This window comes from Aspergillus lentulus, assembly GCF_001445615.1.
Source record: "Aspergillus lentulus DNA, contig: Alt01, strain: IFM 54703, whole genome shotgun sequence".
Taxonomy (NCBI): Eukaryota; Fungi; Ascomycota; class Eurotiomycetes; order Eurotiales; family Aspergillaceae; genus Aspergillus; species Aspergillus lentulus.
Genome location: NW_028322123.1, coordinates 2,210,694 through 2,224,467, shown reverse-complemented (window position 1 = coordinate 2,224,467; position 13,774 = coordinate 2,210,694). Strand labels below are relative to the sequence as shown.

The window sequence follows — 13,774 nt, the reverse complement described above, 5'->3', positions numbered from 1 at the left end:
GGCAACACATTGCTCCAAGCAGATGTGAAAGTGTAAGGACTATTCACTATGCTCGCTTAAGGACCTGCTGCAGCTCACAGCCCCCACACAGTGAAGAAAGAAGCGAGATGAATTCCTCGTGAGTAAGTGTTCTTCTTGTCACCTCGCGTTCTCCTTCTCTCGCGTCACTATTATTCTCTCATCCCAGGTGCACATAGCCTTCTGGTATCTCAGCTCTCTTCTTTGCTCTTTGCAATCTTCCTCTAAGAAAGAAACAAGTGAAAGGAGTTGTTATTCTTTCTGGATCAGTCCTAAACCTCATCTCATCAGAGAGACATAACATATAAAATGGCGGTCGCCTCCAAGATGTCAGAGGGAGGCAACGAACCCCAGGAAGACCCCATCAGTGAGGAACTTTACCAGCTTGAGAGAGAACGCCAGCAGGCGGAGCGTGACCACGACATCAGGGATATTCGTTCCAATCGCACTCGGCGCCAGGAAGAGGACGCCCCTTGGCTGAGAATTTCCGTCGACGAACGCCCCAACCCTTATTTCAGCGAGCAGAGCTCTGATTTCGACCTGTACTCAGACAGGGAACCGAACGGTTCTGCCAGGGAACGGATCCCACCTCCCCCGACTGGCCCCCCTCCGCCATATCCTTACGACGAGGAAGTTGAGCGTAGCAGAGGTCTCTCCCGTGGTTCGAACTCGAACGGAGAAACTCGCTCCAGGCGCTTTTGGAATCGTCTTCGTCGACCTGAGCGCAGGGCTCCACCTGTGGTACGTTTGTTCTTTCCATCCGCGACTTGACATTCAGTCACTGATATGGCTCAATTTTAGCAAGACAGCGTCCCACGTCAGATCCCACGTCAGACTGGGCAGCAGGCTCCTACCGCGAGTGACGCCCGTGACCCTCCGCCATACTCCCGTTTTGAGCCCTCTGAACAGAATCACGGAGACGACGATAGTGACTTCGAGGAAGTCGTTGCAGTTGTGAGAGCACTCGGCCGCGGCCACGATCGTGCCTTCGACGAATTCTGTCAACTTATGAACGCTGGAAGAGCTGCATTGCGCCAAGAGAGCGATCAGCCAGCACCAGCGCAGGACCTTGCAGATAACGACAACGACGGTGACATCAGTCAGTTTCAGTTTGTGAGCACTGAACGGCGCCAGGAGAGCAATCAGCCAGCGGCAGCGCAGAATTCTGCAGATGACGACATCAACAGTGACTTCAGCCAGTACTTTCAGCTTGTGGGCTTTGAACAGTATCGAGAGGGCAACCAGCCAGTTGCAGCGCAGAATCCTGCAGGCAACGACGACGACGGTGACTTTAGCCAGTACTTTCAATTTGTGAGCATTGATCGGCGCCCGGAGAGCAATCAGCCAGCGGCAGCGCAGAATCTTGCAGACAACGACATCTACAGTGACTTCAGCCAGTACTTTCAGCTTGTGGGCTCTGAACAGCATCTAGAGAGCGATCACAATCAGCCAGGTAAAAGTGCAATAGAGGATCTCCAAGGAGACCCCGAGCTCCCCCCATACTCTCCAAACGAAGAATACACCGGACAGCTGGAAGTCGACCCGTGGGATGGACAAGACCCATGGGATTTCTATCTAGCTGCTATTGAGGCTGGACAAAATCCGCCGGAGGGCCAGCCAAGAACATTCCCTGACCTGCTCGAAGTGCACGACGAGTGGCTCCGCACTATTGAGCGCAATCGTGCCCCGGTAAACAGAGCCGCGCCCTGATTGTGTGTAGTACATAGTCCCTTTTCCGAGCAATTTCTCCAGTTCTGCTGGTACTTGCCAACACAACTCAATCTTTGCCAATTTGTCACTGCCCTCTGCTGTTGTATCATAGGGAAGAATAAAGCCAGTCTCCTTTCCAAGTCCTCTCCACACAGGCTAACAGCCATCCTGGTATCCTTTTCAAACACAACACAGATTGGCAGCATCCTACGCCGCGTAGAAGCAATGGCGAGAACTTCTTCTGTGAGGCGCAGGAGGGATCCGCCGTCTCATCACACCAGACCCCCTCCCCCTCACCCTCCGCCATCGACTGCGTCTGAACAATCCGTCGAGACAGAGTGGAAGGAGATAGGCTGCCACACGGCGAAATGCGACATGTGCAATACACGAAATGGAACGGGCATGTCCCGCTGCGAGGGATGCGGCTGGCAGGCATGCTACAAATGTATCCTTGCCAACGGGTGCAGTCGCACGCATCGGGGAAACGGGCGCGTCCACACGGGGACTATCAACCAGACTCTCATTGCTCGGATGAGACGTGGCAGGGTATCAGTCAAGAGGGAAGAGGGTGACGCGGGCCAGTTGAGGAGGAGACAGTCAAGCAATCTCAAGAAGATGAAGAATGAGGAATATTCCTCAAAAATATCAAGCTCTGCGGGCGATGAGATCTTAAACGCAGCTCGGAACTTTTTGGCGTTTAGTATTGAGGCCATCGGTTTGGCCATCCGGGAGGACGGCCTTGACCGAGATCATTCACCTGGTGTGGCTGCGCCTCGAGACGAGGAAGTTGCGAATTTCATAAGTATGACTACTCGAGAACTGCATGACTATGCCCAACAACAAGCCAGTCATGCTCTTCAGGCTTACCTGGAGCGCAGGGCCAGAGAGACGGATACTCAGGATATTGGCACCTTCTCTGTGACTCAAGGAAATGTTGACGAAACCACCTTATCGGACAAAACTCAAAGGCTGAGCGTAAACCGGCTGGTCGATACGAGCGTTGATCAACGAGATGGTTCTCAGCGTATTATTCAATAATTCCGCTGGACAACATCTACCATCTCGTCCGTCTAGATCACCCTTTGGAGGTCGAACGAGTGTATGTAGAGGGTCCCTGATTGCCCCCGGTACCTTGAGTAGGGCATTGACGATAACTGGGATGCTCTGCGAGCTGTGATGATCTCTCAGAATAAGAAATGGAAAGTATGCTGAGACATGGGTGTTACCTGTTGTAGCCTGTAGAGTTTCGTCTACAGGCTCCGCCTGTCATTAGGAAAAATGCTAAAGAGTGACTCCAAGCTTCAAATGGCTCTACTTCCAATCATTGGACTAACAATATTGTACATTTTTGAAAGGGGAGGTATTCATAGTATACAGGGAAATCCAAAAGTCTGTAAGCTACAGGAGCAGATCGTTTGCCTTCAAGACATGTGATCAGTAGCAGAGTCACAGCTTATGGGCTTGTGCAGTAGCATTGCGTACCGCTTGGCCACGAGCCTTTGCAGCCATCTCAAGCAACTTCGCCGTCCTAGACGGGTGCCAGATACGGCTGCCCAAGACGAGCACCCAGGTCAAAAGGAAGAGACTGCCTGCTTGATGAGCAGAGGCAAGAGGTGTAGGGACAAGGTAGAGAAGCGTTGAAATGCCTAGACCGACTTGGACCCAAGCAAATGCAACCACACCGTGTAGACCCTTCCTGGCGGCAGGGGGAAGCAACCGCTTCATGGTTGGAGAGCGGCGAGAGTAAGCCCACAGGGCCATAATGCTGGTGAACGTGGTCATAGCCATGATACGATGATCCAATTGCACAAGGGAAGGATTCTCCAGCATGTTGCGCCACCACAGGTCAGACCGGTCCTCGTGTCGTGAGTAACGCTCATCGAACAACTCCGACTTGGGAGGAGCCAGACCATTGCCCATGAATGGAAACTCATTGTAGATCAGACCCGCATCTAGACCGGCAACCAGAGCACCGGACATGGCAGTAGCAAAGACCAGAAGGGCCAGGCCGGCAACAGATCGACGGAAGATCTTCAGTTTCGGGTCACGCAGCGAGTCCAGCAGCTTTATTCCAGCTTCAGGGTCAGCCAGGAGCCGGTGAGACCGCAGGATAGCAAGACCGTTCCAGAGCATGGCAACGTAGCAGACAAATGCAGCCCCAAGATGAGCCGTCAACCGATACTGACTCACGCGGGGGTGGCTGCCTTGCGCAAAGAGGTCTTCCTTGAGTCCGGACTTAACCATCCACCAACCGATGAAGCCTTGGAAGCCGATCAGACCCGCGATGCCTGCTAGACGTAGCGCCATGGGCTTGCTGACCTTCTTCTTTGCGACGAAATAGATAGCCGGAAGCACAAATGACAGGCCAACAAAACGACCCCAGAGACGGTGGATCCATTCCATATAGTAGATTGACTTGAACTCGGAGAGACTCATATTCGGGTTCAGCAGCTGAAATTCCGGGGAGGCACGGTACTTTGAAAACTCAGACTCCCAGTCTTCTGCGTTCATGGGAGGGAGAGATCCGGTGACGGGACGCCATTCTGTAATACTCAAACTATTTAAAAAATATGGTCAACAAGTCTCGCTCAAATTGCGATGCACAAAGCGGGACGTACCCAGATTCTGTTAACCGCGTAAGACCACCAAAGACGACAATACCGAATACACTGGCCGCGCTCCCCAGCAGCCAATAGGCCACAATCTTGTCAGACACTTTGGGAAAGCTGGACTTGGCTTTAGAAGCTCCATCCTCCAGCGCACCGGCAATGGCTGACCCGGAGACGGCTCTTCGCGAGATAGGCGATAAAAACTTTGTAGCCGTCACGCGGAAAGCATTGGGACTCGCAATGGATGACTTTTGGCCGAAGGACAGGCCAGCGAACTTCTTGCGAAATGCGGATTTAGTCGCATAGTTCTGGGTCCGTCCGAGGCATTGTCGACAAGTGAAGAACTCCTTGGAGAACCGGGGCGCGAGGCTCCGGAACATAGGCACCGAGCCTCCCAAAGAAGCCATGGTGACGCAACGGCAGGGAGAGTCAATCCTGAACTCCCTGTATGTACAAAGCTGAGGAGAACGGAAGATGAGCTTTCAAGACCCTCGAATGATCGTTGTGGACGGAGATCGGAACGGCCGAGATGCCGAAGGGCCAATCAGTATTGCATGATTCGATACCAGATATGAATACTTCAATATAGCATAACAGGGTTGGTTCAATTGCCTGGCCGCATCGGGATCTTATGAAAGTGATACCATAAATCCGCATTTAACATCTCTCAAATAAACTCCAGTCTGCTTTTTCAATGGCACGTCGAGGAATAAACTGCAGACACCTGATTTTTCAGGAACCCATTATTGTTGACGAGCAACAAGACAATTGCCGTCTTGGGTTTAGCTCCCTTTCTGATAATATCATCATCGCAGCTCGATCTCCATAGTTCAAGAGCTTCAAGTTTGTCTCAAGCTGAATCAGCTCACTCCCACTTTAGGAAATGTCCTACGCGGTTGAGACCAAAAAGCGAAAGTTTCATCGAGTGCTGGAATCTCTGACCAAGCCATCGACCGCTGAACCGGCTGCCAAAAAGGCCCCCGCAACTCCACCAACAGTTCGCGAGCGTCTTCCCGCAGATCTATCCATCAAGAAGGTCCGACTGACCGATAAAGATGAAAGCGACTTCGCAGCGGTCGGGAGATCGCTTTTAAAAGCGCGAGCTAGCTCCAAAGTCTCTTCCGTGTCGTCAACAACACGCCCTAGCTTCGTCCCGTGGGACCGCGAACGCTTTTTGGAGAGATTAGAGACCTTTCGCCGCGTCGATCGATGGTCTTCGAAACCGGCTGCAATAAGTGAGGTTGAATGGGCTAAAAGAGGGTGGATCTGTACAGATGTTTCGCGGGTGTCGTGTGTGGGAGGCTGTGGCGGCTCAGTGGTGGTCAAATTACCCGACGAACTTGACGAGTTGGATGGATATGATCTCGACAAAGTCCAAGAGAGGAAGGAAGTCCGTAAGTGCATTGGTACATTTATGACAATCGCCGTCAGACTGACCATCCGAAGGTGACAAACTGGTAGAAGAGTATGCGAGTCTGCTGGTCAAAGGGCATGGTGAACATTGTCCTTGGAGAAACAAAGGCTGTGATGGTTCGTCAAGCACACGCTCTTTGAGATTTCTATGACTTTCCACTGATCAATCAAGCTACGATCCATCGACTACCACTCACCAACACCGATACGGCAATCGCTAGTCTTCAGAAACGGTATTCAAATATTACAAAACTTGCTGATAAGCTACCGGCTGGGGATATTATTCAAACACCTGAGTCATTCAACCTAGATGATGTTCTCAAGATGTTACCTCGAGAAAGCTTCGAAACCGGGGACGGGTTGGGCTCCACTGAGTCTCAACATCAGCAGCAGGACCAATCGCAAGCCAAGTCGCAAGACCAGTCGCAGGGCCAGTCGCAGGAGCAAGAGTCAAACGAAGAAACTCGCGAAAAGAGCTCTCAAGTGACAGTTGAGCAATCGAAGCCTATAAACAGAACCGCCTTTACGCTAGCATTCTTCGGCTGGGATGCAGTTTCGAATGAAACGGCCGGCCTGGTAGGCTGCAGTGCATGTTTTCGTCGATTGGGCCTGTGGATGTACAAGCCGAAGGATAACGGGGACGCCACAGTCTACGATGCATTGGATGTTGCTAACGAGCATATGGAGTACTGTCCTTGGGTCAGCGGAAAGGCTCAAAGCGGGACAGGCAAGTCAACCGAGAAGCAAGCGGACCTGCGAAGTGGATGGGAACTACTTGTTCAAGCACTCAAAGTCAAACACCGCCGGCAGGTCAGGTCATCGGCTTCCATGGACACCCTGCGTGCTGTCTCGGAGACACCCTCTGGTGACTTCCCGGTAGTGGATGAAGTGAACGAGGAACAAAAGAAGGCCAGTGATCGAGAGTGGTGGGCGAAACTTCGGCGGATGCGACAGGTGCTGAATGTCAAGTCTCCTCACGGAAAAAAGTCGGTTGCTCCATGATGGTCGGGTTCATTCTTCAGCTTGAGGGTATGATCTGCTGCCGTTTGCGCATTTCTTCCTATGTCTTTCTTTCGGCTCAACATTAGCTATGCGAGCACGGTGCCATTGGTTCGTCTTTCTATTTTATCCATGTATATACCCAGTTTGTCTTCACCGTACATATTCAATTCAATCGAGGTCTTCTCATCTAACTCAAGACCATTTGATATGAATTATCCGCTATAGGTATTATTTGCTGTCTGCTGCTCCTAGATGATCGCGCCGGATGCGGTAAGGGGAACACGGGTAGGCGCTAGACTTAACCAGGGATACCAGAAGTATGAACAGGACCATCATCGCACGCAGAAAGAGCGTTCCTTTTCGTCCTTTATCTCTTCAAAATGTTCTTAATTACTGTTGTGGGCTCTCCAGAATCCCATGTTCGACGAGAATCAATAAGCGTGGCGCATCTCCGGTGGCAGCATGTATGATCCAGCCCGGGACAGTTGGGAGAAGCGTGATGGAGACGAAGCTCGGTCTCGCCGGGGTCGCCTCGCCTCCGACCAGCCCCATGCCGGCTTCTCATCTTCGGAGCAGATTCACAGTGCAACTGGGGAAAATAATAACACTACTGAGCTGGTGAGTATTTTCCTGGTTCATATTTGCTGTAAATTATTTACTCGTTGAATCCGCAACCTGCTTTTTTAGTAGTCAACTTGGACAGATTCTGCGTGAGGCATTGTCGTTCAATTTTGATGTCAAGTTCACCTCACTGCTGCTTTAACACTTTGTCGCTGACTTTACTTGAAATGACAGCAACGTCCTCATCCCGATTCAAAGACTACAGCATCCACAGAGGTACTATATGCGGCGTCACAGCCAGCACAATCAAGCACGCGAACTCCCTCCTCAGTCTCAACTCACTTACAGTCGCCTGCAAATCTCGCGGCGCAGGAGGCTTCGCATACACAAACTTTGACATCTAGAGCACAAAATTCTCCGAATAAAGCAATTATAGCCATGGAAAACCGTTCCGATTCGGCGACACCTAAGCCCAGATCAGATCCTTCAGGCAAGCCGAATCGGCCAGACGAGGTCGCTCCGCCTACCGATCAGAATGGATCTCAAGGTGATAAAAAGAGGAAGGTGCCCGCGGAGGAGAATGCATCCGAAAAATCACAGCCTACCCCAGACCGCCCCGTGTCAAAGCGGAAGCGCATGGAAGAACGACACCAGAAGCTGCGAAAGCGCGGTAGGACACCTCCTTCGGCGTACTCTCGCCGTGATGCAGATGAGAGAGCATCAGCTGCCGATCGCAATAGTTCAACTTACCGATCCACCTCACCACTTCCGCCTCCACGGTCTCCTACTCCAGAGGACCAACCCCGGCAGCGCAAACGGCCCGGTGGTGGAGCTCGGATGGGACTGGTAGACCGGGAGACTTTGCGCCGCAGACAAGAAGAAAGAGAGCGTGCGCAGGTTGAAGAGGCGATGCGGGCTTCCCAGGGCCGCGGGGTGGCAGATGTTGTTCGTCAGCACTACAACGCAGTGCCGCAGCGCGGAAGGGAGTGGCGGAAGACGGAAAGTAAGATCAAGGGCCTGCGGAGCTTCAACAATTGGGTCAAGAGTACCCTTATCCAGAAGTTTTCTCCGGACGAGGAATTTCTTGCGCGGTTCAACGGCACCAAGGACTGGGCTGAAGACGGCGGCGTGCCTCCGGTAGAGGAAAAGCGACTTCTTGTGATCGACTTGGGCTGTGGCAAGGGTGGAGACCTCGGGAAGTGGCAGCTAGCTCCTCAGCCAGTTGATTTGTATGTCGGTCTTGACCCGGCAGAGGTATCAATTGTCCAAGCCCGCGAACGCTACAATGGGATGAAATCCGGACGTGGTAATCGCGGCCGCCGTAATCCCATCTTTCATGCCGAATTTCAACCCAAGGACTGCTTCGGAGAATGGCTGGGAGATCTCGATATTGTTCAGCAGGTTGGCATTGATCCCAACGTGGGCCCAGGGGGATCTGCCATGAGCTCACGGTGGGGCGGAGGCGGCTTTGACGTGGTAGCATCCATGTTCACTATCCATTACGCCTTTGAAAGTGAAGAAAAAGCGAGGCAGATGCTGCGCAATGTTGCAGGATGTCTGAAGAAGGGAGGCCGATTCCTCGGCGTTTGCCCGAACTCGGATGTGATCAGCGCGCGAGTAGCAGAAATCAATGCGAAGAAGAAGGAGCGGCAGGCGCAAGCCAAGAAGGAGAAGACAGACGAGGCCCCTGAGGACGGTGAGGTGGAAGAGGATGATGGCAAAGTAGAATGGGGGAACCAGATCTACCGAGTCCGTTTTCCTGTTGAGACTCCTGAGGATGGTATTTTCCGTCCTCCTTTCGGATGGAAGTACAGCTACTTCATGGAAGAGGCCGTTGAGGAGGTGCCGGAATACGTTGTTCCCTGGGAAGCGTTTCGAGCGTGAGTCTTGGACAACTACTTTTGAGGTGCGAGACTAATTTCCTGCAGTCTTACGGAGGATTACAACCTCGAGTTGCAATACCGCAAGCCATTTCTGGATATTTGGCGTGATGAAAAGGATGATCCGGAGCTGGGTCCCTTGAGCGAGCGCATGGGTGTCCGTGATCGAGCCACTGGCGAACTACTCATGACGGAGGAAGAAAAGGAAGCGGCCAGTGAGTAACTCTATTGTGACGGAGTTGCCTACAAGGCATGACTAACTTGTTCTAGGTTTCTATCATGCATTCTGTTTCTACAAGGTCTAGTCGGCACATACATATCTGGTAAAACTTTGGGAGACTATTAAATATTCCATTCGCAATTTGTAGAATATAACCTTTTTGCTGCCCAGAATTCCAGGCACAAATATGTATATCCTAAACAGGACTAGCGCCTTTCGCGTCGCGTCTCCTGTAGTGACATCGATCTTATCAGTAGAAATACTCGGATAGCCTGCACGACTCTTCAACGACCATACCTGAGGAGCTTCAAGTCTATCCGATCTCATACACCAAATGTCATAACAACCCAGTCTCTATACCAACGAAACCCCCAAGTCTAGATAAAATGTCAGCAACCCCCGACACAAGACGCCGCCGGCACGCATCACGCAATGACCGCACAAGCGCAAACGTAAACCGACACTCACAAGCCCAGTCCCGAGCATCAACACCTCCCCTCCCAGCATACGAGCCGCCCATCGCGCCCCTTAACGCCGCAGGGCACAATGCGATCATCGCGCTCCTGAACGCGCCGTCCCTGCGACAACTGAAAACCCACATCCAGCGCGCGGAGGAGAAGCTCACCGATTCAGCGGGGGAGGTCAACGAGCGGCTTACGGATGCACGGGTACGGTATCAGAAGGAGAGGGCGCGGAAGCGGAAAAGGGCGAATGGGGAGACGCCTGGTGCGGAGGGGGTGAGTGCAAAGCAGGAGGAGGGGGAGAATGACAACGAAAATGACGATGATGATGATGGGGAAGAGATAAACCGGCTTGCGCGGTTGGAGGAGCAGGTTCAGAGTGTTACGGAGGAGTTGGAGGCTCGGATGCGGCAGACGATTGATGCGGAGGTGAAGCTTGAGGGGTTGAAGGGGGTGCTGGCGGATATGGCCAAGGAGGCCGAGGAGGCTACCGTTGCGGGTGCTGGAGCTAGGGCTGCGGGACTACGCAGTCGGCGGACGAGGCGGAGACGAGGCGATGACGAGGAGGATCAGGACCCCGAAGAGGGCGATGATGAGGACTACGAAGCGACGCCCGAGCCGCAGATGACTGGTATCCCGCTTAGCCGGCGGCTAGATCAGAAGCTGGATGAGGAGTCGGCGCGGTGGACAGGTCAATCTTTGACTCAAAGGTACGTACTACATTGCCCCTAGGGCTGGATGAAGAATGAAAGAGGGCCGAATTAACAAATATAGATACTCCACGAACAACGCCTATGTCGGCTTCTACCGCATCATCCACGACGCCAAACACCCCGGCGACGACATCCCACCCCTCCCACACGCCTCCACTTGGTTCGCGCACATGGAAGATCCCCACGCGGCTACAACCTCCACAGCCGACCAGACATCGGCCCGACGCACCCGCCAACGCCGGAGTCCCTCGGCCGCAGACTCGGACGAGATCGCCATCGAGCGCGAGCGCATCTCTCTCAAATGCCCCCTCACCCTCCTCCCCTTCCGGGACCCCGTCACCAGCACCAAATGTCCGCACAGTTTTGAGCGCGAGGCCATCACCGATATGATCGCACGTAGTTCCACAACCGTCCCTGGGCCCCCGTCGCGCGGCCGAAGAAATAATCGGATACGATCCGTCAAGTGTCCTGTCTGCTCGGTGGTGTTGACCGCTGAAGATCTGCGCAGTGATCCCGTTCTGCTACGCAGAGTCCGTCGCGCCGAAGCAGCGTCCCAGCGGGAAGCGGAGGATGACGAGCTGGATGCTGATGGGAACCCCCGGAGGCGACCTCGGGAAGGACGCAAGAGTGGTATCACTGTTGCAAGCGATGATGACTCGGAAGAGGGGGGCGGCGCGCATCAGGAGGCAACCGATGCTGCTATTCGGATCAAGCAGGAAAGATTGTCACAGGCCCAAAGTGCGCTGTCAGATGATACGGATGATGACGAGTAGCTCCTTGGCTTGCTCTAACGTAGAGTAGTCATCAGTCTGATCTACCTATATCTCTTCGCCGGTGCTACGGTAGTGCGCGTAATTTTTTTTTTTTTTTTTTTTTTTTTTGAATGATATTGAGACTCGAAAGCCATAACGCATGAAAACGAGGACACCTTGCAACCACAATGCGCCGAGGCAACAGTCCTGCGACGTGCCATGGGGTATATAAATAAGGTACATGCAGAACAAAGCAAGAAAGACGAGAGCGTGCCCAAATTGCAACTCTCCCCATTGCATCTCATAAGATAGCCGAAAAGCCTGTCATGCAAATGATTAGACAGGAGGCGCGGGAGCTTGAAACAAACATAAGACGAGTTGATCGTCACGTATAGTCCCGCAAGGTATACAACGACGATTAAGTAAAACACCACTATGACAAAGTTGTGCCTCTGTTGTCAAAGACAACTCACTTTTGTCGACCATGCTCTCCCAATTACATCAAGAAATAATGTCGTCTGTGCCTGACAGTGCGAACACCACCCTTGGCGTATTTTCCGGTCAAGCATCTCTGACGAATAATCGCATAAAGATAGGATAAGAAACAGGTCAGATGACGATATACCGTCTGCCTGGAAGCCGCGTTTTCACAACAATTTCACCGATTGAGTCGGATCTTAAATATCAGATCCCGCGACTTGGGCGAAGACATCGACTCTTATAACCTCAGTAGCATAACCACTGAGCTGTCGAACAGGAGCCGATTGCTTTACTTGGTGATGAGGTTGAGATAATCGGCCACGATAAGCGTTACCATGCTAAAGTCGATCAGTGGGGTTAGCGAGAAATGACGGCTGATATTAGCGAGGCGGAGAGTGGGGAAAACTAACGCATGGGGCGCGATCCGCACATAGTAAGTGCCAAATCCGCGGTAGAACCTCAACCAACCCTCCTCACGGGCAACCTTACGAGCGCAGTCGAACAGACCCTTGTACGGAAGCTGGCCAGTCTTGGGGTCCTTTTGTTGCTTCTGCAGTCGAGTCTTGACGAAGTCGAAGGGTAACGAAAGGAAACTGGCAAAGAAACCGGCGATGGCCGAAGCGGCGAAGGTTTGGGTCTGGGTGGAGAGCTGCGTATGCGCTTTCAACTGCGCCTTCGATTCGGCGAAGAAGGCCAATTGACCCAGGTTGAGGGCCATGGCACGTACCACGGTCGGGAAAGCACCTGCCCACAGAGCGGTGACACCCTCGTGCTTCGAGATACGGAACAAAGCGTCAACGACGGAACGGTAGTTGGCACGGGCCTCAGGTGGTTTCAGACCATCGGATTGCATCCGGACGAGGGCCAGATCTGCAGGGTTGCCAATCATGGCGGCAATACCACCAGCAGCCAAGCCGGCTCCTGCGCGCTCGGTGAATCCAACCTTCGTACCGGCAGCTTCAGCACGTTTGTTAAGGGTCTTGCTGAAGGTGTCAAAGAAACCCAGACGGGCAGTGGTGTAGACCGCCTGTCGCAGCAAACCAGCCGACAGACCAGTGTAAAGGTCGAGAACTTTTCCGGAGGCAATAATGTCGCGCGCCACGCCAAATGCAGAGGGACGAGGACCAGTACGAACACCCTCACCAGCCAGTTGCAAGCGGACCTTGACCATGTCAATGGGCTGAATGACGACCGTCGCAGTCATGCCCGCGAGACCACCATTGACGAAGGGCAGCGCGGCGCGTGTGTACGGTCGGTGCAAGAAATCCACGGCTGGTTGCGGAGCGGGCTCCTTGACAGTACTGGTGGCCATGTTGATGGTAAAGCGAGATTCACACCAAAGCTGTGGTAGAAAGCAGTCAGTCCGTTGGTCTGTCAGGCGACGCGATATTCTTGACAAGACAGCAAGACACAGAACGGAATGCTAGAAAGTAGTGCACTGACCAGGAATCTAGCGAACAAGTATATATTCTATGCAAAGTTGATGTTAGACGATGAACTCAGCCCCAGCAGGATAACACAGACACAGTTGATCTACAGGGTGACAGCGTCTGCGAGGAGAGGGGACTGTCTGACAGATGACGTATACTCCACCGAAGGAAAGAGTAGATGATACACTCACCACGAGCAGAAGCTACTAAGTTGTTGTATATAGAAGAAACGAACCAGCAAACCGAGTTGGAGATCGGAGGTTCGACGAGAATAAACAGGGAGAGCAAAGAGGGGAAAGCAATGATGGACGAACTGTCAAAGCAGCTTGTTGGGCAAGACCAAGTGGAGAGTTTTGGGGTGACTGAGGGGAAAGGAGGAGAGCTCAAAGAAGCTTCCCGGGAGTCACGAGTCAGATGATAGCGAGGTTACCCGATTAACTGCGAGGTTGCCTTGTTCCTGATGATAGAGGAGACCAAGAGGATACTGAATCTATTCAAGTAGTAATAGATTAGAGAGCAAGAGCA

At 52.7% G+C, this 13,774-nt stretch overlaps 7 protein-coding genes across 7 annotated transcripts; 5 read left to right on the top strand and 2 right to left on the bottom strand.

The window, feature by feature from the left end:
* Positions 1-327: 327 nt before the first annotated feature.
* ALT_0697 (uncharacterized protein) lies at positions 328-1,728 on the top strand (the record flags this gene model as incomplete). Its single annotated transcript, XM_033556160.2, has 2 exons — positions 328-759; positions 820-1,728. 2 exons carry the CDS (start codon positions 328-330, stop codon positions 1,726-1,728), a joined length of 1,341 nt encoding a protein of 446 aa, XP_033412051.2.
* A 225-nt stretch (positions 1,729-1,953) lies between these two features.
* On the top strand, positions 1,954-2,766 carry ALT_0696 (uncharacterized protein; the record flags this gene model as incomplete). The annotated part of the gene is made up of 1 exon (XM_033556159.2): positions 1,954-2,766. One exon carries the CDS (start codon positions 1,954-1,956, stop codon positions 2,764-2,766), a length of 813 nt encoding a protein of 270 aa, XP_033412050.2.
* Positions 2,767-3,174: 408 nt separating this feature from the next.
* cox15 (cytochrome c oxidase assembly protein cox15) lies at positions 3,175-4,744 on the bottom strand (the record flags this gene model as incomplete). The annotated part of the gene is made up of 2 exons (XM_033556158.1): positions 3,175-4,285; positions 4,347-4,744. 2 exons carry the CDS (start codon positions 4,742-4,744, stop codon positions 3,175-3,177), a joined length of 1,509 nt encoding a protein of 502 aa, XP_033412049.1.
* Positions 4,745-5,220: 476 nt separating this feature from the next.
* On the top strand, positions 5,221-6,752 carry ALT_0694 (uncharacterized protein; the record flags this gene model as incomplete). Its single annotated transcript, XM_033556157.2, has 3 exons — positions 5,221-5,731; positions 5,784-5,867; positions 5,923-6,752. 3 exons carry the CDS (start codon positions 5,221-5,223, stop codon positions 6,750-6,752), a joined length of 1,425 nt encoding a protein of 474 aa, XP_033412048.2.
* Positions 6,753-7,751: 999 nt separating this feature from the next.
* On the top strand, positions 7,752-9,498 carry abd1 (mRNA (guanine-N7)-methyltransferase; the record flags this gene model as incomplete). The annotated part of the gene is made up of 3 exons (XM_033556156.2): positions 7,752-9,193; positions 9,242-9,408; positions 9,464-9,498. 3 exons carry the CDS (start codon positions 7,752-7,754, stop codon positions 9,496-9,498), a joined length of 1,644 nt encoding a protein of 547 aa, XP_033412047.2.
* Positions 9,499-9,799: 301 nt separating this feature from the next.
* On the top strand, positions 9,800-11,360 carry ALT_0692 (SUMO ligase MMS21; the record flags this gene model as incomplete). The annotated part of the gene is made up of 2 exons (XM_033556155.2): positions 9,800-10,584; positions 10,649-11,360. The coding sequence occupies 2 exons, from the start codon at positions 9,800-9,802 to the stop codon at positions 11,358-11,360; spliced, it is 1,497 nt and encodes a 498-aa protein (XP_033412046.2).
* A 748-nt stretch (positions 11,361-12,108) lies between these two features.
* On the bottom strand, positions 12,109-13,131 carry ALT_0691 (putative mitochondrial dicarboxylate carrier protein; the record flags this gene model as incomplete). Its single annotated transcript, XM_089599021.1, has 1 exon — positions 12,109-13,131. One exon carries the CDS (start codon positions 13,129-13,131, stop codon positions 12,109-12,111), a length of 1,023 nt encoding a protein of 340 aa, XP_089456685.1.
* Between the last annotated feature and the right edge of the window lie 643 nt (positions 13,132-13,774).